At 38.1% G+C, this 20,802-nt stretch overlaps 1 protein-coding gene across 2 annotated transcripts in view; it reads right to left on the minus strand.

Moving 5' to 3' along the window:
* Positions 1-385: 385 nt before the first annotated feature.
* The window catches only part of ssh2b (slingshot protein phosphatase 2b), a 31,674-nt gene continuing 11,257 nt past the window's right edge, over positions 386-20,802 (minus strand). Inside the window, exons 1-14 of one of the 2 annotated variants that reach the window (XM_051877029.1) lie at positions 17,881-18,218; positions 13,077-13,192; positions 12,918-12,982; positions 12,430-12,551; positions 12,279-12,344; positions 12,121-12,186; positions 10,632-10,826; positions 10,432-10,525; positions 10,190-10,318; positions 10,056-10,102; positions 9,733-9,879; positions 8,362-8,562; positions 5,205-6,114; positions 386-2,865 (exon numbers count right to left, since the gene is read on the minus strand). In XM_051877029.1, the coding sequence (XP_051732989.1) occupies positions 1,570-2,865; positions 5,205-6,114; positions 8,362-8,562; positions 9,733-9,879; positions 10,056-10,102; positions 10,190-10,318; positions 10,432-10,525; positions 10,632-10,826; positions 12,121-12,186; positions 12,279-12,344; positions 12,430-12,551; positions 12,918-12,982; positions 13,077-13,192; positions 17,881-17,999 (3,573 nt within the window). In that variant the 5' untranslated portion in view covers positions 18,000-18,218 and the 3' untranslated portion in view covers positions 386-1,569. Of the gene's footprint in view, positions 2,866-5,204; positions 6,115-8,361; positions 8,563-9,732; positions 9,880-10,055; positions 10,103-10,189; positions 10,319-10,431; positions 10,526-10,631; positions 10,827-12,120; positions 12,187-12,278; positions 12,345-12,429; positions 12,552-12,917; positions 12,983-13,076; positions 13,193-17,880; positions 18,219-20,802 lie in introns of those variants that run through there. The other variant, XM_051877030.1, reaches the window with a different exon arrangement.

Consider the following 20,802-nt stretch of genomic DNA (forward strand, 5'->3'; position numbering starts at 1 on the left):
TAAACCCCTGCATTTTGCACCCTTGATTTAAGTATACATCAGTTCTGTGGATGTCAGGCATTAACTTTGCTGTAGCCCCCTGCCATTTATTTATACCTTCTGAACAGTCTATAGCTTTCATGCATTACTGTACTTTCCTTGTCATTTATGATTACTGGATAATGATTATTATTATTATTTATAGAGACTGGCCTCACAAAGAGCAATTTCTATTTACATATTTCTTACAAAAAAAAAATATGAAAATTAATTTCCCATGACATTTTAAGATTAAATTTTTTAGGCCTGAAAAATAAAAAGTGTCCAGGGTTTTTTTTTTTTTTTTTTAAGGACTGTGGAAACCTGGTCATAAAATACCCCCCTCCCCCAAAAATACCAAAAAATCTTTGTGAATTTGAAATTTTCTTTAATTGTCACAGTTTAAGCACAATAAAAAGAGAAAATATTTTTCCAGTCTTACAACAAACAGAAAGACATTTCAGTTTTCTTTTTCTTTTCTGCACTGTACAACAAACACCCTTAAAAGCAACTCTAAATACATACTCTGTGAGCATGCTTCCAGAATACAAACCACAGTTTAAAAAAACGTAAAACAATAATAAAAAGTGCATATTAAAATACCCCATGTTTCTTTTTTGTTGTCCCTTTAATAAAACAGAAAATGCTGAAGAAAGAAACTGCACCAAAAACAGACAGAAAATACACACACACCCATGTTTAAGTATACATATCATACACATCCACAAAATATACATACGCACAATGAGGCCCATAAACTCTACATTCTACGAGTACCACAGAACTGATCCCATTCTCATTAATCCAACATGCATACACATATTAATCTCACATCTGTAATAATTTTACACTCACAATTACATCTCATTCTTTTCTGAATGTATTTAAAAACACTCATCTATGGCTCTCCTTCAACCCCCAACACACACACACACACGCACATACATGCACACACACCTCCAGAATCCAATTCAGCAGAGAACATTGTGGGTTTCGTTCATAGACTGACAGGTAAAGGATGAAGTGGTAATGTACTACCATAGTATGCAAAGAACAACCTGATAGACACTGTGCAAAAAGTATATCAGTCATAGCACTTCATTGTTCCTCCAGAGCAGCAATTTTTTTCTACTCAAATGATGGGTCAGGATTACACAGTTCCTATTTTATGAGCCATCAATCCCACCAAAAACATTCAAATCACATTGTGCTATAAAATGTCCACATTGTTTGATTTCCGGTTGGATAAGGCCCACTGAGGTATGCGTGGCAAGTTAAACAGATAGTTCAGCCAAAAATGAAAATTCTGTCATCATTTACTCATCCTCATGTCGATCCAAAACTGTACGACTTTGTTTCTTATGCGGAACAATGAGACATTTTTAAAAATATCTTCTTTTGGGTTCCACAGAAGAAAGTTATACAGGTTTGGACTGACATAAGGGTGAATAAATGTTGACAGAATTATCATTTTTGGATGAACTATCCCTTTAAATCACAAATTCACACTTGCAGGCACAAACACATACACTCACACATACAGAATAAAAGTCACATAGTGTGATAAGGGTTAACAGTTCGTTTCTTCAGCCTCCGCAGGGGATGTGTCCTCCCATATTGTTGGCGTGTTGCCACGGGTATTGAGGCAGGAGCAGTTAACGGGGCGTAACCTGCCTCCTCCTGTTTATTATCCTCCCTCCAATATTGATTGGAGGGTGGGGAGAGTGGCAGTGGCATGGGAATGACATCAGAGTCACTATATTCCGCCTCTTCAGTCTGATCATTATTCTCTGCGTGTCCGAGTGTATGAGATCCAGTGGACGAAACAGGAGAGGCAGAAGAGGAAGGGAGAGCAGGAGTGCAAAGAGGTAAAACACGCTTCTTTTTTGAGGTATCGTCACTGTACGAGTGGGGCCGTGGCTTATTGGTGGGAGCAGGGAGTAAGGCGGGACGACGCAAATCAAGCTCGCTCAGGTCAACGGGCGAGAGCTCCAACGACCCAAGCTTGGCCAACGAGGCCGAGCGCTTCATCATTGAGGGTGGGGTCAGTCCAGCCTGCCGGATCCGAGCCTCCACCTCTTTGGTCCTCTCTCGCATAGCCCAGCCCTTTCTTTGCTCCCTCCTTGACCACGGGAGGGACCTGTCGGAGCAGCCACTCACCTGCCAGAGGAACGCCCCAAGCTCTTTCAGGGTCTCCCAGGTTTCTCTCATGTCCTTTGGACAGAGTCCCAGGGGACAGTCAGAGTCAGTGTAACTCTCCTGCTCGGTCATTCCTTCAAGCTGGAGAACCACGACTGGAGATGAGCTAGATGAATTGGAATGGCTTTGACTTGAGTGCGTGAGGGCTGTGTTCCTGTGCTCTCCCTCCCTGAGTCGTCTCTCGCTTTCACTCCCTGTTCTGTCCTCTTCAGCCGAAAGACTCTCATCTTTCTCCATCTTGTCCGTGTTGTTCTGAGGCTGGTGATGGTGTGTTGACACAGTGCTTGGATCAGGTGTGAGGTGCGTGTGGGATGAGGTCTCCTCAGTTTTCTCTCTGCTGCTGGTGTTGACAGGGGAGCGTAGCGAGGGACATGCGGGGGCCGAGGACACCGGTGCCACTGACGAGACCACCTGCTTGATCTTCTGCTCAAGCTCCCTGGTGGCTCGGCGCACGGTGCCCTTTGGCCAATCTTTCCCATGCTCCACCTTCTCAGTTTCAGCTTCTGCTGATGTGGCTGGAGTGAACTCCTCTTCCTCACTGCTGCTACAGGAAACAGGTTGGCTGGTAGGAAGGGGGGGAGGGGTTACACTGTGCTGTATGGATTCCATTTCTGAAACTATGTTATGGACTGAGACACTGCAGCTCTCCTGTAGCAGAAACACAGGGACATGGGGTGGTCATTTGAATTGAATATGTACATCCATTATTTTGTGATTTAAAGGGTTAGTTCACCCAAAAATGAAAATTCTGTCATTTATTACTTACCCTCATGTCGTTCCACACCTGTAAGACCTTCGTTCATCTTCAGAATACAAATTAAGATATTTTTGATAAAATCCAATGGCTCAGTGAGGCCTCCATTGCCAGCAAGATAATTAACACTTTCAGATGCCCAGAATCTTTTGTTTTTAATCAGTGGTTCAGAGCGTCTATCAAACTGCCAAAGTCACGTGATTTCAGTAAACAAGGCTTCGTTACATCATAAGTGTTTCGGAATTTCAATGGTTCACCACTGAGGGGCGTGACTTTGGCAGTTTGATACACAGCTCCGAACCACTGATTCGAAACAAAAGATTCGTAAAGCTTCGAAGCTTCATGAAGCAGTGTTTTGAAATCGACCATCACTAGATATTGTTGAATAAAGTCGTTATTTTGTTTTTTTGGGGCACAAAATGTATTCTCGTCACTTCGTAACATTAAGGTTGAACCACTGTAGTCACATGAACTGTTTTAAATATGTCTTTAGTAGCTTTCTGGGCATCTGAAAGTGTTAATTATCTTGCTGGCAATGGAGGCCTCACTGAGCCATCGGATTTTATCAAAAATATCTTAATTTGTGTTCCAAAGATGAACAGAGGTCTTACGGGTGTGGAACGACATGAGGGTGAGTAATTAATAACAGAATTTTCATTTTTGGGTGAACTAACCCTTTAAAGGTGAAGTGTATAATTTTTATGCCTCTAGTGGCACAAGGCAGAATTGAAAAAAATAAGTCGATAAAATGTGAACAGTGCTTGCCCGTGCTAAACCTTGATACTAGGGTGTTGCCAGGGAGTTACCATGTGATTGCTATGGCATTCTGGGTGATGGAATAAATTCATAGACGCATAGATGCAGACGTTAGCTTAAGGTGATGATACACGGGGCAACTTTTTGAGCAATGCTGCCGGGCAATGTTGACGAGCAATATTGCTTGAGCACTTTCCAATTGAGAATGGGGAACAAATTTTGATCTAAAGTATCCAGATAGAAATTTGTTGCCCATTTTCAGTGGGAAAGTGCCCAACCAACATCGCTCAACAACATTGCCTGGCAACATTGCTCCGTGTATCATCACCTTAAGAGAATAAAAGAAAGCATGTTTCTCTGGTCAATCAGATGACTGGCTAATATTACTGAACCCCTAAGTAATTTGTTACATTTAATAAAAGAGCCACAGTGGCTTTCCCAGTGATTCCAACTTCCATTTGCATTTATATTTCGCGCCAATTTTTCCAGAAGCGACCATTTTGTTCTTTTGAACACATTGGATGGAAACGCAGCTTTATTCGCAAGTTGTTTTCGGAAAATTCAGATTTTTGGTATAAATTAAATTCGTAACTGGGATGGAAGGAGCTAGTGTTAAGGATTGGTTATAGGATTGGTGTTCTTTTAGTTTAAATGGGAACATGAAACTGAAATGGATAAAACATTTTTATGTCACAAAATTACACACTTCACCATTCACTATACATGTGCATAAAACTCCAATGCAACTTCAGCAGATTGATCAACACCATGACAGATGAACGATTCCATGCAACATTTCTCATCAACAGTGGGTGGCAGTGTGGGGCATGAGACTTCACTCAAACATGGTTATGGTGAGACACGGTATGAGAACGGATCCTGATTTTAATAAAGTTTGACACTTACTCTCTGGAACATTATTCCCTTGCTGCAGGACGATAACATAATATTAAGACAGATACATTTAAAGGTTTGTCCAGCTATCTAAATAAGCATTTATAGTCATTCATAGAGATTTATTTATTTCATTGATAGTTAACACTGTGATTTTGTTTATTTCTCCAAGTAAAAAATGAATTAAACACAAGTATAGGATTGTAGCACATTAATACATCATTATATACGTTAAAGTTTATGAAAAAGAGTTTTGCCGATTCTTTGCCGATTCCTTAAAATTCTGTCATTATTTACTCACCCTGTTGTTCCAAACATGTATGACTTACTTTCTTCTGCAAAAATAAATGAAGATATACAAGATATACAATGAAAGTCAATGGAGTATTACAAAACAATATTGTTCCCCACTGACTTTCATTTTATGGACAATATTCAAAATATCTATTTGTGTCCCACAGAAGAAAGCAAGTTGTACAGGTTTGGAACGACATGAGGGTGATTAAATGATGCCAGAATTTTCAATCCTACTATGGGAAGTTACAAAAACTGAACAATCCCACCATTCCTCATTACTCCTTACCTTTTTCTGTTCCTCCTCTTTGATAGGGTTGTCAGGAAGTAGCCGTTTGGTCTCTACACTTGGACTTTTGTCCCGAGGTGCCTGCTGCAACGCCTGCTCAGAAGTCCCACGGATCTGACCCTCCTGAGAAAGGCCCTGGAACTTCTCTCTGGCACTGAAGAAGTCAATGCGGTCTGTGCTTAGAGTCGAGGGAGGGGTGGTAGAGAGCTCAGCTCTGTGTAATGTGGCACTGGGGTGGTGGTCTTCATCACTGCTGTGACTTAACCCCGCACAGTCCGTCTCCGTGTTAGGCACTTGCTGGCTGAGATCCTGCAGCCCTGAAGAGTCTGGGGCCTGTGTGCATGGCTCAGGAGTCCTACTCCTAACGTTCACAGATGAGAGCACCTTTGGACTAGACTTCTCCAAAGGCACAAGGTTGGACACCTCAAGCTGCTCAGGCAGTACTTGATTGGCCTTTGCATCTGAGAGAAGCCTGGGGGACGAGGGTGGGTGATGTACAGCTGCGGGCGGATAAGGACGACCCAGCGAGACCGCCTCAGCAACGGTCACAGAGGTGACATCAGATCTAGCCTCCGGGACCACAGTGGCAGCCCTGGATCTGGGGATGGAGGGGGTCTCTGTGGGTTTATGGAGGTTGTCGTCAAGGTTTCCCAGGCCATTGTAAATGTGAGTATCTGGCCAGGGTGTTGTATCAGGCTCCGCCTGCTCCTTAACTCCAGTAGAATTGGCTGAGATGGGTGTGAGAGTCTGCAGTAGCTCGTGTATTGAAGGTGACGTCTGGCCGAAGGTCTGGTTGCGGGAATTGGAGCGTCCGAGAGACTGTGCAGCAGTGGCCTTACAGAGCGGCTCGTGGTGCTCAGACAGATCACTATCTGAATGGGAACGCCACAACTTATTGTGTCTCTGTTTGCTATTATGGAGAAAAGGAAAGATTGAGTAAACAAAACATGCAGGGAGTGGCAATAACTAATAAAATCAAAAAGCAGGTCAATGTTTATTAAACTAACCATAAGTGGAGCAATGAATAAAAGAACTAGAGGTGTACAATACATTTTGGTGGCTGATATATTATTTGATAATAAATATGGAAAACTGATTATTATTGATACAGAAAGTAGAATTACAGATGATAATTCTAACTGATAAAGTGTGGCCATATAGTTTCTTGCTGTATTGTTTTTTGTAGTGTGCACGCAAGACCTAACCAGCCTCACATGTCAACGTGCATGTGTGCGCACAGTGTATAAGCGTGAGCTGAAAGAATACCATGTTTTTAGCCTAGCTGACATCACTTGCGTTGTGTTTGGGCTAGTTTTAAGTGGGATCATCTGCTGTAAGTAACAACATGCCATTTTCATACTCTGTATGTTTCATGCTGCACAAACTGTTGATTATTGGTTATTGCTTTCAGGCCAGAAATTCCACAGTGCATTCCTAAGATAATAAGTTTAACATTTTGCTGTAAAAATATGATGCTGTTTTTGAAGCAAACTACTAATGAATTACAACACATAGTCCTGCAGAAGAACAAAGAGTCACTCGTAGCACATTTGTCTTATTTCACACCCTCTGCTCTAATCAGCTGAGTAACTATTGACTGTAACAACACATTTACAGACTTACAGTACACATATGACAGCTTGCAGGATAAGACAGAGAAATGTAAACTGTGGTAATAAATAACTACCAAACATTCACTGGCAGTTTTGCTCATCTTAAAAGGGTCATACCATGGAAAACCGGATTTTTCTTGCTTTGCTAAAATAAAAGAGTATGCAGTAACAGACATACACTACTGTTTAAAAGTTTAGGGTCTGTAAAATCCTTTTGAAATAAGAGCTCGTTTACACAGAACGTGCCTTTGCGTCAAAAAACGCAGCACTCAGGAATGATTTTTAAAAAAGCGCAGCGCAGAACGCGAGTGTCTCGAGATGCACTTTTGAGACCTGATGCAATAATGGCAATAACGAACAAATAAAACAGTTGTCATGCCAACTTACTACTGTAAACAGAAGCTCGCAACGCTTGCCCCGCCTCCGAGTTCTTCTGATTGGTCGACTGTTTTGGAACTGACATTGATGAGCGGCGCCGCGTATAAAAGTTGTAATTTTTTTTAACTTGACACAGCGTCTTAAAAACGCGGTGCTCATGTTCGAGGTGCTGTAAAAGATGCGAGACGGGAGCGTAATGATCATACGCATCCTTCTAGCGCGTTTACATGGAAAAACAATAGAAAAGCACATTGGAATAGAAAAACGCATTCTGTGTGAACGGCCCCCAAGTCTCTTGTGCTCACCAAAACTGCATTTATTTGATCAAAAACACAGTAGAAACAGTAATATTGTGAAATATTATTACAATCAAAAATAATTATCTATTTGAATATATTTTAAAATGTAATTTATTCCTGTGATGCAAAGCTGAGTTTTCAGTTCAGAGTCTTCAATCAGTCACATGATCCTTCTGTTTTCTTTTCTTCTTCTTATTATTTTTCAGTGTTGAAGACAGTTGTGCTTCTTATTGTTTGTGGAAACCGTGACGTGTTTATTCAGGTTTCTTTGATGAATAGAAAGTTTAAAAGAACAGCACTTATTTGAAATAAAAATGTTTTACGGTCACATATTTGATCAATTTATTGCATCCTTGTTGAATAAAAGTTGTATATGAGGCAAATAAAAGTTTGAACTGTTTAAAGGGTCAGAAATAAGAATTGTGTAAATATAAACTTCAGGGGAAAAAGTGTTACGAATGTGTATTATATGGTTCCTTAAAAAACATTTCACAGCTCGAGAGGTTTTGTGAGACCTAAAAACGTGAATAGCCCCATTCAGTAATTTTACAGGAAGTACAAAATGCATTGTGTTGCAAATGTATACCCACCCACACCAAAGCCCACATGCACAAACCTACAACCTCTGAGACGCAAGGACACGATCAAATACGCACATGTTACTAAGTGGAATGTGGTCGAACAGCTACTGTAACTTCTCAAAGAATACAATTAGAGCCCTATAATCAACTGTGAAAAGAACAGTGTCATCAAAATGGAGGTGAACATGTCTACAGTCATTTGAGTGAGTGGCATACTTGCATGTTTAAATATTTTGAATGCACAGACATTTCCTGCTATTCACAAACATTCAAATAACACATTTACCTGGCCATCAGTATTCCCTGATACTCTTCCAGCTGTCTCATGAACGATGGGTTGGGTTTGGTGACGGCCCTCCGCTCTTTAACATACTCAAAGGCCTGCTCCAGGTCCCAGCCGTACTCCTTCATGGCATATGCGATCACAGTGGAGGCCGAGCGACTGACGCCCATCTTGCAATGCACCAGGCACTTTGCCCCTGCTTTCCTGTAGGTATCAGATTAGTCTTGTGTTAAAAGATGGATGTAGTGCTGCTAGTACTGTCAACATGACATGTTGGTAAAGCAAAACTAAAACACAGGTTAACAATTAATTTGAATTAAGACTTTATCTGAAACCAAGGAGGAGAGAGAAAGAAAGAGAAACTTTGAACCTGAAATTACGATTTATTTATACAAATTCTGTGCTCACATTATATCAGAATGACTGTAATTTTGAGTTTATGACTAAAAACTGTTCATACCTTGTCAAATTTGAATTACAACTTGGAAACTGTTGAAAATTCTGACTTCTCCAGCATTTCTTTTGATCATCTGTTTATTCTTATGATTTTTCTGGCTGTTATTTGATTTCTAAGTTCTTATTCATTTGGATCGTGAGCATTTGCATTGCTCATTGGTTTCCTTGTATAAAATAAAAAAAAATATATATATATGATTGTGACATTTTAAAAGAATGGCGGCAGCAATCTCAACAGTAACAGCTAGTTTGATACCTCAACACATTTTAATAAGCCATTTTATTATAGACAGTGTTACAACGTGTGCTGTTTTTGTTCTATTTTTTAAGTGCATATAAAAGATGAATTAATTAGGGTTGCACAACATATTGAAAAATGCTGCTTGCTCAACGTTAAATTATTAAAAACATGAAAAATTTAATAGCACTGTTAAGTGCAATCTCAAAATGATTTTCCATTTTTCATACTGTACATTACAATGTTGTGATGCCTAAATTAACTTGTAGCATTTTAAACAATTTATTTTTTATTTTTAGTTATAGATTTATTTTAATATTTTGATTTATTTATATATTTATTTATTATATTAGATTTATAGCAATTTTTAATAAAATAATGATTATAATAATTTTATTAGTCGGTTATATTTTATTGCCATAATTTTAATATCGCTATATCCCTAGAATTTTAGTGATAAAGTACTTTTCTGCTATTAACATCAAAGCCACAGATGGATCAAATATAAGCATTACTAAAATGTTTCAAAGTAGAATCTCAGGATTGTCAACTCATAAATTGTGGTATTTCTGACATAACAAACTTAGCATAAGAAGTCTGAAACAACTTTATAACAATTACATCTAGAACACCAGCACATTTTACTCCAAAGTGAGCATTAGGAGGTTATTCCTACTCACTTGGCTCTAGAAATGAACTTGTAAGTGTCATTCCAGTAAGCCAGCAAGTCTGTGGCCTCTTCGTCATAAACCCGGATATTGTGGTACTCAAATAGCCCTGGAAAGAAGTTGTCGATCTCCCGCGTGACATTAAGGATGTATTGCACCCTGACGGTAAACACAAAGACATAACTGAAAATCTGTATAATCATTAACGCCAGGAACAGACTTCAAAGAGAATATAAAAGATAACAGGTTTATGGCTAAAACAGAAAACTAGCTTCTACCACAGGTATTATAGGTATGAGAGTGTTTTCAGAGACGAGGACGTCTACAAAACTCACCCGCTGTTTTGTAGTTCTTCCAGATTAGATGCATTCCATTCAGAACCCTATAATTAGATACAAAATAAAAAATGACTGATGGTACAATGTAACTGAAATGTATGATTAAAATGTGTGGGTGACATCACTCTCACCAGGTAAACATGCTCAAAAATCTCTGTGGGCCTGTCCATCTGTCCCAAGATGACGATCATCTCATTATCAATGTACTCCTTAAACTCCCGTAGGTTACACACCATCTGCATCTCCAGCTCCGTGCGGATCTAAACAGGAGTGTGTGTGCAGGTAGAGCGTGAGCTGAGTACATGTGAGAAAATTCTACAGAATTAATAAATCATTCAGGAAGTGATTTTTAGGATGTGTATTTGCATCATACATCTTTTGAGGTGACATTCTCAAGGTCCTTCTGCATCATGATCTCTCTCAAACGATTCTTGATGAGTCGTTCTGTTCTTTCTCGCTCAGTTGGCCTGGAGACACAAGGTTTATAAAAAAAAAAGAAAGAATGTTTCATTAAAATCTAACACACATCCACTGGTACAACTTTGCAGGCAAAAGGCAAAAATTAGTACTCACACATCAGAGAAGAGCACGGGCGAGTCTGCGCGGTGGGACTGCACGTCCTTCATGGCGTTCCATTCATTGATGCAGACCTGATCTGAGGACACCCGGCTCTGGTAGTAACTCACCCAGGTCAGGAAGAGGCTGCCTGGGAAGTAGTTATGACAGCGGGCCACTTCACAGGCCTTATGAAGAGACTGCAGGGCTGACCTGAGAGAAAGAGGTGCTCCATATCAAAACATGTAACCATACCAAAGTTGGACTGTACAATATCAGCCCAGTATTGATGTTAATCAAAACCTTAGGTAACAAATAAATTAGGGTCAAGTGATTCAATAATTCAATGTTAAAGGGTTAGTTCACCCAAAAATGAAAATTCTGTCATTAATTACTCACCTTCATGTCGTTCCACACCTGTAAGACCTTTGTTCATCTTCAGAACACAAATGAAGATATTTCTAATAAAATCTGATGGCTCAGTGAGGCCTCCATTGCCAGCAAGATAATGAACAATTTCAGATGCCCAGAAAGCTGTTTTAAATATGTCTTTAGGAGCTTTCTGGGCATCTGAAAGGTCTTATGGGTGTTGAACGACATGAGGGTGAGTAATTAATGACAGAATTTTCATTTTTGGGTGAAATAACCCTTTAATGTCAAAGCACTCATTTTTTAAAAAAAAATATATCATATATAATTTAATCACACAATAATCTTTTTTAAAATTATATGCATTCAGTTCCTTTTTTATGAAAATAAATAATACTAAATAATAAGTGGAATAATACAATTCTGTCATACAAAGAGGCCAACTGACTGTTTTTGTAAAGTATCTAACTATATTTGATTTGATAAATGGCAGAATGAAACAGTTTTCATATCAAATTCAGTAAATGTGTTAAATAATGATGCTCCGAAATTTCATCAACTGAAAAAAAAGAAGAAAGAAAGTAAAAAATGGTGACATTTATTCAGCGTTTCTCACGTCTATTTTGTGCACACAATGTGGATAAGCTATAACAGGTAAACATGTCAGATGTGTGGACAATATAGATTTCTTGATTTTAATTGATCTTCATTTTGATAAACCGATATTGATTATTAAATCCCAAGATCGGCCTGTTAGTGCTGTTTTCAGTTGATGCATGAACAAAATTTTACTAAGCACTATTTGTAGCACACCTCCCATCAAATAACCACAATAATCTTTATGCTTTGTTACTTTTGATTTGGAACAAAGACAATTTTATCAAGAAATTAAAAAGAAATGTCTTTTGGTACTCTTTAATGTTGCTTAACAGATTGCTCTGTACGCCTCAGTTCAAGCGGCAGCACGGATCAAGCGCACATAAACTGATTATTTCTTCATCTTTACTTCTAGTTACAGCACAAAATAAATATGAAAACTTTAATGTCAATTCTGTTGTTTGGGTAAAAAATTAATTTCAGTGCATCACTACTTAAAATTCTATTTAATGAATCTCAAGAAGAAAAGAAAAGCACCAACCACATGGCTTGGACTGAGACTGGCTTGAATATGTGTATCCTGTTATCTGTAGACACACTGAAACCCCTGTGAAGAAAACAGAGGAGTGAAACACTATCTGAACAACCTGCACAATCAGATGTACGTTTGTCAGTTTTTAACAGATTTGCCACACCTACCCGTCACCATCCAGGTGGATCCGTGCGTCACTCCACAGAGGAAGCACCATGCCTATGGAACAGGAACTGCAACACACACAAAATGTACTTATTTGTTGTTAATACATTTAACTGGTTTAACTTAACAGTACAAGTAGCAGCACACACAAACCTGTCAGAGGGGCTGAAGTCCATGCCCAGCACCACGCTCTCTTCTGTGTCCTGTCTACCATTAGTGGAGACCACCACCATGTAGCGGGTGCACTGGGGGAAGGTGCTCTCCAACCGCACAGCCTGTAGGGAGGGTAAGGAATTAATTCAGAAATACACAGTAAAAACATAGTCATTGTATAAACTGTATAAGTTGTAAGCTGTAACATTTACAATGGCAACCGCACAGCCTGTAGGGAGCTTAAAGAGTTCATTTAGAAAAACACAGTATCAGTATTTTAGATAAGCCCTTTAGCTTTTTATGCTATGATTTACATGTCCCTCATCTTGGATTTCACTAAGGTTGCTGCAATACATTTTGGGATTTTATTATGTGTAAAGTATTCATGCAGTGTTGTTTGATTTTGTCCAAAACTTGCCCAAAATTGTTGCCTACATGGGCAGCTCACTAGATTTTGGTAGAGAGTTAGTTACTGTGTGGTGCCTCACCAGACGGATGTTGTCCTCTGGCCGCAGTAAAGTGAACATGGTCTGCAGGTGCTGCTGAAGGTCCCCTGTACAAAAAGAGTTCAAATCCGTTATTAATCATAAATATTCATATGCTTTTTATTGCCTAGCTTGCATGTGCTCTATAATGGATGCCCATACCTGCATGTTTGCTGCGCTGTGCTGTAATTCTGGAGGAGCAGGAAGAGGAAGAGGAGCCATTCCCACGTGGAAGAAAAAGGGCGGCACCTTTCACTGTTAGAAAGCTCTCACTGATGCTGAGGACAGAGAAAGGGACAGAAATTGAGATAATGTGTATATTCTAAATATGAATACACTACTGTTCAAAAGTCTGGGGTCAGTAAGATTTAAAAAAAATAATAAATAAATACTTTTATTCAGCAAGGACACATTTAATTGATTTTAATCAAAAAGAACAGTAAAGACATTTATAATGTTACAAATGATTTTTTTATTTCAAATAAATGCTGTTTTTTAAATATTCTATTTATCAAAGAACCTAGTATCACGGTTTAAAATATTAAGCAGAACTAATGTTTTCAACATTGATAATAATAAGAAATGTTTCTTGAGCACCAAATCAGCATATTAGAATTATAGTGTGTAATCCTAAAGAAGTTAATGAAAATGAGTGAGTGAATTCAGACATTAAAAAGGCCCAGGTATACTTCATTTTCTACGTTCCGTTCCATCTTGCGCACAGTTGAGTGCGCGAGCCTTTGGCCGTGAGCACAGAAAGACGCATCTAGTGGACTTTTTTTTCCATCAGCACTCAAGTCAATCGTACATACGCTGTTGTTACGCTCACCGCCCGGCTCATTATTGGCCATGTCGTGCTGCTCAAGTGAACAGCGTCGGCCAATACAGAGCCGGCGTTCGGACGTAAACATGGAAGCCTGCACTGTGCTCACTACGTCAACTGCGTATGACAACAGTTCAAATTGTTAAATAAAGTTGTTATTTTCATCCATGAAAATCATAAGTCTAACTGCTTAAGTACTCAAGTGCTCCTGGGAAGTTCATGGTGTGTGTCAAGATTTTTGGGTGGAATAAAATGGACTTACTGAACAATGTTTCAAAGGCACAAAGCTTGTTTAGCACTAATTTTTGACATAAATAGCACAAGGAATAGCACAGGATGCACATTAGTTGTGGAAATGATGCTTTATCTGTGTATTTTATCATTCCTGTCTGCTCCTTTTTAAATGAGCAAAATGAGTAGTGCTTTTCTGCCAAGTTTCATCATTCTTCATCTACGGTAGACAAAATGCATTATTAAAAAAAAAAAAAAACATCACATTACAATAAATAACTATTTGCCTTGAAACCCATGAATTTGTCATGTTAGTAAAGCACATTAAAATAAAGATAAAACTAAGAGGAAACCTAAAAATCTACAGAAACTAATGTTGAACATTATTTAAAGAGGACCCATTAAGGTTTTTTTTTACATTTAACTTTCTTTAGCGTGTTATGTTGCTGCTTGAGCATGTCACTCCAAAGGAAGTTATCTTATCTTAAGTTTTCTTCCGGGAACATACATGTCACAATATCCCTCATTTAAATTATTCTTGCCTAAGGAAAACAAGGGGAAAAAATGGGGCGAGGCCTGGTTGAGTTGCATTAGTAGTGTGTTGAAACGATTACGGTAAGGGGTGTGACATTTACAAAATAGGATCGAAGCAGTTGACCAATCACAACACCCTGCTCCAGCCGACCAATCAGAGCACACTGCGCTTTTTGAAAGGAGGGGCGTCATAGAGACAGGAACTAAACACAATGTTACTGACTGGGAAGAGAGCTGCAATGTAAAATATTTTTTAAAAAATAAGGCATTTTTTAACATTTAAGCATGAAAACCTTTATAGTAAATCCCAGAAACAAAACTGAGACTTTGTAAATACTATTTGCTTGCACTAAGAAATCAGTTAATTTTTAAATTAGCCATCTTAACGGTGTCTATCATGAAAAGAAACATTGTGTTATTTCTATATGTTCTATGAATGTCTCTGATGTGTTTTAAATCCTGTGTGGAACATGAGACACTGAGTTCAATAGGGAATATGGGAGGACTCCTTTTTGAAGGCATTAGCTCACACACCGAACTCTCTGTGCAGGACACAAACAAGAACACTCTGTTCCCCATCACTGCGACAGCTGGGGGATCTGTGTGTGCGAGTTTCTGTTCTTTGAATAATACCATGCAACATATCTCCTTCTAATCAATGACATTCAGACTATGCAGACTGTAAAACAAGAGCGAGTGTGAATAGCAGAGAGAGCAGATAAGTGAGAGAGGCACAGATTCATTTAGTGTGTGTTCGTCTGCTGTTTTGAGTCATGTGCATAACCATATGTCTTTTTACGAGGGTGTTATTGTAGGTCGGCTTAAAAGTGTGAGAACGAAGTATTATGGGAGTGTGTACATGTGACTTTGTGTGTGTGTCTAAAGTCTGTTGCATCTCTTCAATGATCTGTTGTTAATCATGAACCTGTTACGTTATTTCTTTATAACTGCTATAAAGGACTGTTTCTATTAGGATTTTTTTTTTTTTGCAGCAGCAGCATATTTGGGCCTAAGAGCTTTCTAAATAATAATACATCAATACATTCTGTGCTCTAAATACGTTTGTGTGCTGTAAAAATTTATTTTAAACAAACGTTTTTATTAATAACAAATCAGTAATTGGCTGATTTAAAGGGATAGTTTGTGTTTGTTATTTAGGTAACACTTTACATTAAGGTTTCATTAGTTAACATGCTGTACAAATATATTGATCATTGTTAGTTTATGTTAGTTAATGAATTAACTAATGTTAACAAATGATACCATATTGTACAGTGTTACTGTAATTTATTATATCATTATTTACACACACACGTCAGTTTATGATAGATTACATGCGGATAGCGGAGTGGAAGGAATGGAAGTTGCGACAGATCTTTTCTGTCGTATTGTAACGAGTGGAACAGATTATCAAAGAAATCAAAAAATTAGGGAGGTCAAGAATATCACCAAAATTATGAGGATTACTTATCAATATAACTTATTTATTATTAAAGCCCTATTTAAATAAACTTTAGGTTTATAGAAGTGGCTGACTGCTTATAATAAACACACATAAGTGCGCAGAGATATCAGAAAGCGGTCTTTGCAGTTTCCGCAATTTGGCTCTATTTATTAATTTTAGAATTGTATTTTTTCATCAGATACCATCCATGTTGAAATGGAATGAAAGCACATGAGGAGAAGCGTTAATATAATACAATATCGGCAATCACAAACATTCACATTCGGACAGGATTAGATTTCTCAAAGGACCGCTGAGTTTGCCAAAAAACAGTAGGTAATTTACAGAGGTTTTGAGAGAAAAAAACAGACATGGCAGATTCGAATGGGATTAAAATCGCAAAGTACATTTGTGAAGCACAAATTTTTCTGATGTCCCCCTCAAAAACTAGACCTGTCCGAATAGGGATTAACTTAGTAACAGTTCTTGGCTCATTTCACATTTTTCATTTCTTGGCTCATTTCACAACATCTTGGCTCAACTGGACATAATAACCTGCAGTCGAGAGTAATCAGAGTCAATTCAATAAGGAAGTTTCCCAGTTAAATCCCAAAAATCCTTCCACTCTTGAAAACAATTTTTAAAATGTGCAAACTGTTCACTGAATACCCACCACAGAAACTAACAAACTCAGAGAAGCATACAAATAAAGTGGCAGTTTTATAGGGGTCAAGAACTGTCCAACCACACTTCAATCTACAGTCGTCTGTATCCTCACACTGTACGATGAAATAATAACACACATGGTTTCATTTAAGCAGTGGTTTGTGTGTTACGGCAGGAAAAGGGAGGGGAAAGACAGAAAGACGAGATGACAAACGTGTAATGCTGAACCGAACACTTCATCAGTGTGTCTATTGACAGCATCAAGTTTGAGTCATTATTGAAACCAGCTGCATGGTTGTTATTCTCCCGCACATTTCTAAATCAATTTTGATCAGTTGATTTATATGAATCAAGAGAGTCTGCATATTCAAAAGAATGTTTCTGCGAGAGTTTCTGTATTATAAATGCTTTAAAACATTAAAAAGATGTCAATGTTGTGTATGTAAAGACAAAAAAGGCCACATCTTAGATGCTGCTATCTTAATTTACACACATATACAAAACACAGTTAAAATGTAATGACGTTTCTGCGGTCTGCAGTGGAATGAAAAGTTTGGTTTTTGCATAATGATAAAAACGTGTGTGCGGCAAGGACTTCCTGTTTACTGAGAATAGGAAGATCGTATATGAGTGATGTAAGGTGTAAAATTATACTTTGTTTGTTTTGACTGGCTCAATCGCCATGTGACACGAATACATGCATATTTAGTTAGATAAACTGAACATCCTTCATTACAGGGAACAACAGTTTTCAGTCATGACAGCAAAAATAAAGAGCACAATGGTCTAGTAATATAACTGAACTTTGGAATCTATGTGTGAGAGAGTAAAGAAAATAAAAAAATGAAATAAAAAAAATAAAATAGAAATTCAATAAAAAAACAACTCCCAAAAAATACCCAAAAGCAAATAAATGAATGAATAAATAAAAGAAATTAAAAAAGGAAAGAAAAAAAGAAAAGGACCCTAAAATGCTCGTAAGAAAAGAAAAAATGATATGAAATGAAAACATTAAATAAAAAAATAAAGAAAATAGAAATTAAATAAATAAATAAATAAATAAATAAAAAGAACTCCCAAAAAAAGAAATTAAAACAAAAAAGGAAAGAAAGAAGAAAAAGACTCCAAAATGGTCAAAAAAAATAAGAGAAAAGAAAAAAGAAAGAAAAAAGAAAAAATATATATATATATATTACAAAAAGAGATTAAAAGGACTTCTCAATTTACTTCCATTATAAAAAACATATGCTAATCTTTTTCAAACTTACAAAGTGTTGATGTTGTCCTGGTACACGAAGCCACTTTGCAGCAATATTTGTATTCCATCGTGTGCAGACAGGCATTCTCTGGAGGTGCTTAAAACAGTCACCAGACCACCTAAAGTCATCCTTTATGTCGGACAGTGGTGAGGCAACCCTCACTACAGCTTTTTCATCCTTCTACCACATGCTGATGAAACGATTAAAAGACACTGGCAACTACTCAGGTTCTTCTGAGCATTCGAGTGACTGATCGGATAAACGTATTCAGAGATAATTCAGTGGTAACTCATCGTTAAAACTATTTTTCTTGTTGTGTAGACTCTCAGTTCGGATCTCTAGTGTATCCATCTGCTCCACGAGTAAATAGAGGCAGACACTGAGATGGTGGGTGGAGTCAGGACACATGTGCTCCAGTGGACAACAGACTCCTTATCAACCGAGAGAGTAAACACAAATAAACTGGATTCAGAGCTATCTGGAATTGGATTTGAATATGTGCATAATAAACTTTTAAAGTCGCAAGTCTTTTAAAAGTAATAATAATCTGCCAAATGACTATTAAAAAGGCCAACATAACTATTATAAAAGTCCTGTGATAAACTTACAACGAACTGAGGAAACCATATAATCTAGACCGTATCTATACAGTCTAAACTGAATTAGTCTAAATAAATACATGAGACTAGGGACTATGTAATGTAATTATCTCAAACAACAAGGCGTATTTGATGTGATCAAAACAGCCTCATACTGCACACTAAATCGCAGCTATACAATAGGAGGAAGCTACAGTAAAAGTGAGGAAATTGCAATAAGTGCTTATAAATAACTATTAGCTGAATACGAGCGTGCGACAGCAGTGTTCGATCGAGGTTGTTCTATCTTCAGGTAACAGAGGGAAGATGATGGAATTTCCCTTGGTAATGATAGCAATCATGAGAGCCCTTGGTAGGGGACAGGATAGGTCTTTTCCCATGGGTCGCACTTGCCTTTTGTCCGGCCCAGTTTCCCTTGTTGTGACTGACTGAGCTACTGAAATCCTAAACCAAAGGTGAAACACAAGGCCTGTGTAAACATTTAGGTTGCTTGTCATGTGACAATGTGCTATGGCAATGTATTTAAACCAGTCCAGGTTGCTAGGGCCATCAAAACACAAATAGTGCTCTTATCAGTGAAACTTGTATAAACAGTGAAAATTACTAGCAAAGCATTGTTTGTTGTCCATTCTAGTGCAGCATTTACTACACAGTTCTGCTATGAATGTTAAACACAGAATATAGTTGATCGTTTTGGTGCAAGAAATTCTAAGCTAATTCACAGATTTTTTTTACCGGCCAGATTTGTATCCATTGGATAGTTTTGTTCTGTGCAAACGCACACTCACAAAATGCAAACCTGAGCACATATGCAGCGATATTGATTATCAGGATCTGTCTCTCACCATCTGTAGAGTAATCAATAGGACCAAACAGGTCAAGGTCTCTCTTGACATAATTTACAAGGGGTTTTATGAACTGGTTTAATTAGGTAATGGCTCACATGGGTGAATGGAAAATGAGAACCAATCTGATACGATCTCAGAGAGCAACTGTGATATTGTTTGTCAAACGCTTAATGGTTAATTAATTTGGTGTAGGGGTGGTAAAATCTACATATATTTTAATTCAGCTACACTTAATTCAGTTTGTGAGCTGTCTGAATGACTAACATAGTGTCTACACCGGACACAACAGTTTGAGACTGTCTACTAGACGTGATAATGCGACTGTTGCAAATCAATGGCCCCGTTTACACCTGGTATTAAGATGCATTTTGGTCGATCGGATCACAAGTAGACGAGGGAGACACATACCCGTTTACACCTTGTGTTTTAATCCGTCTCTTTTGTCCACTTTCGACCACTTCTGTTCTGATTTCTTCGAGGGGAGGGTCTATGGTCGGGTAAATATATGGGCTTTTTCAGATCTTTTGATCTAATGGACGAAAATAAGCTCATGCAATTTACATATGAATGTTCTGGGAGATGACGGAAAAACATACGGCGGAGAGCAGCAGCTTTCACTTCTGCTCTGACAGCCGCAAGACCATGCCGAATGTGAAGAGTCTTCAGCCAACAAATTTTAAATCCCGTCTCGCTAGCGCACTTCCCACGATGTTTATGCATTAGGTTAGTAGGCAGAGAGAAGGCGGTCTTTAGTGGCTGTTCAAACACATAACCGCATGAGCATCTACACTACAAAAGCAATCCGGTCGAATGCGTTTTAGACTACTCCTGGAAGTGGTTGAAATTGGACAAGCTCAAAACATTTTAGACCCCAATCATACCTGTATTTAGTGTTGTCCACTTGTGATTTGATAGACCAAAATGCAATTTAATACCAGGTGTAAACAGGGCCAATTTGTTCTTCCTGTCAGAAGTAGCCCAAGTGCTTGAAGTATGTCAGAAATAAAACAGGGCATCAGTTTAGACAGTGTAGACATCATCACTGATTATAATGGGTTCTATTTGCTTTTGTCGCAAAGCGGCGCTCATGTCCTGTGTAAGGGGTCTTAAGGAAGCCATCAATAATTTGCTATTTTTGGGTTAATTTAACCCTGATCAGATAAACTTCTTCACGGGTGTTCACACAGTATGTGTTCTTACGTTTAAAGCCAGTTTTACTTAACTTAATGTATGGTACAAAATAGTACAAAGGCATCTGCTTGCATGTATGTCTTTAGCAGTGTTGTTTTAAAGAGGATGACTGCAGAGATGTCACTTTTCAAAGAGGGTTTTATCATGTAAAAAATGAAAATAAATAAATATTCAACCTTATTGTCTTGACCCATGCCTAATTTACATATGTTGATTTTTTTCTTATAAAGAAATGTCTATTTATTTTGCATACAGCAGATATATGCGTTACGTGAATGAACACCTTCCCTTGG

This window comes from Ctenopharyngodon idella, chromosome 21 (genome assembly GCF_019924925.1).
Source record: "Ctenopharyngodon idella isolate HZGC_01 chromosome 21, HZGC01, whole genome shotgun sequence".
In the NCBI taxonomy this organism is placed as follows: Eukaryota; Metazoa; Chordata; class Actinopteri; order Cypriniformes; family Xenocyprididae; genus Ctenopharyngodon; species Ctenopharyngodon idella.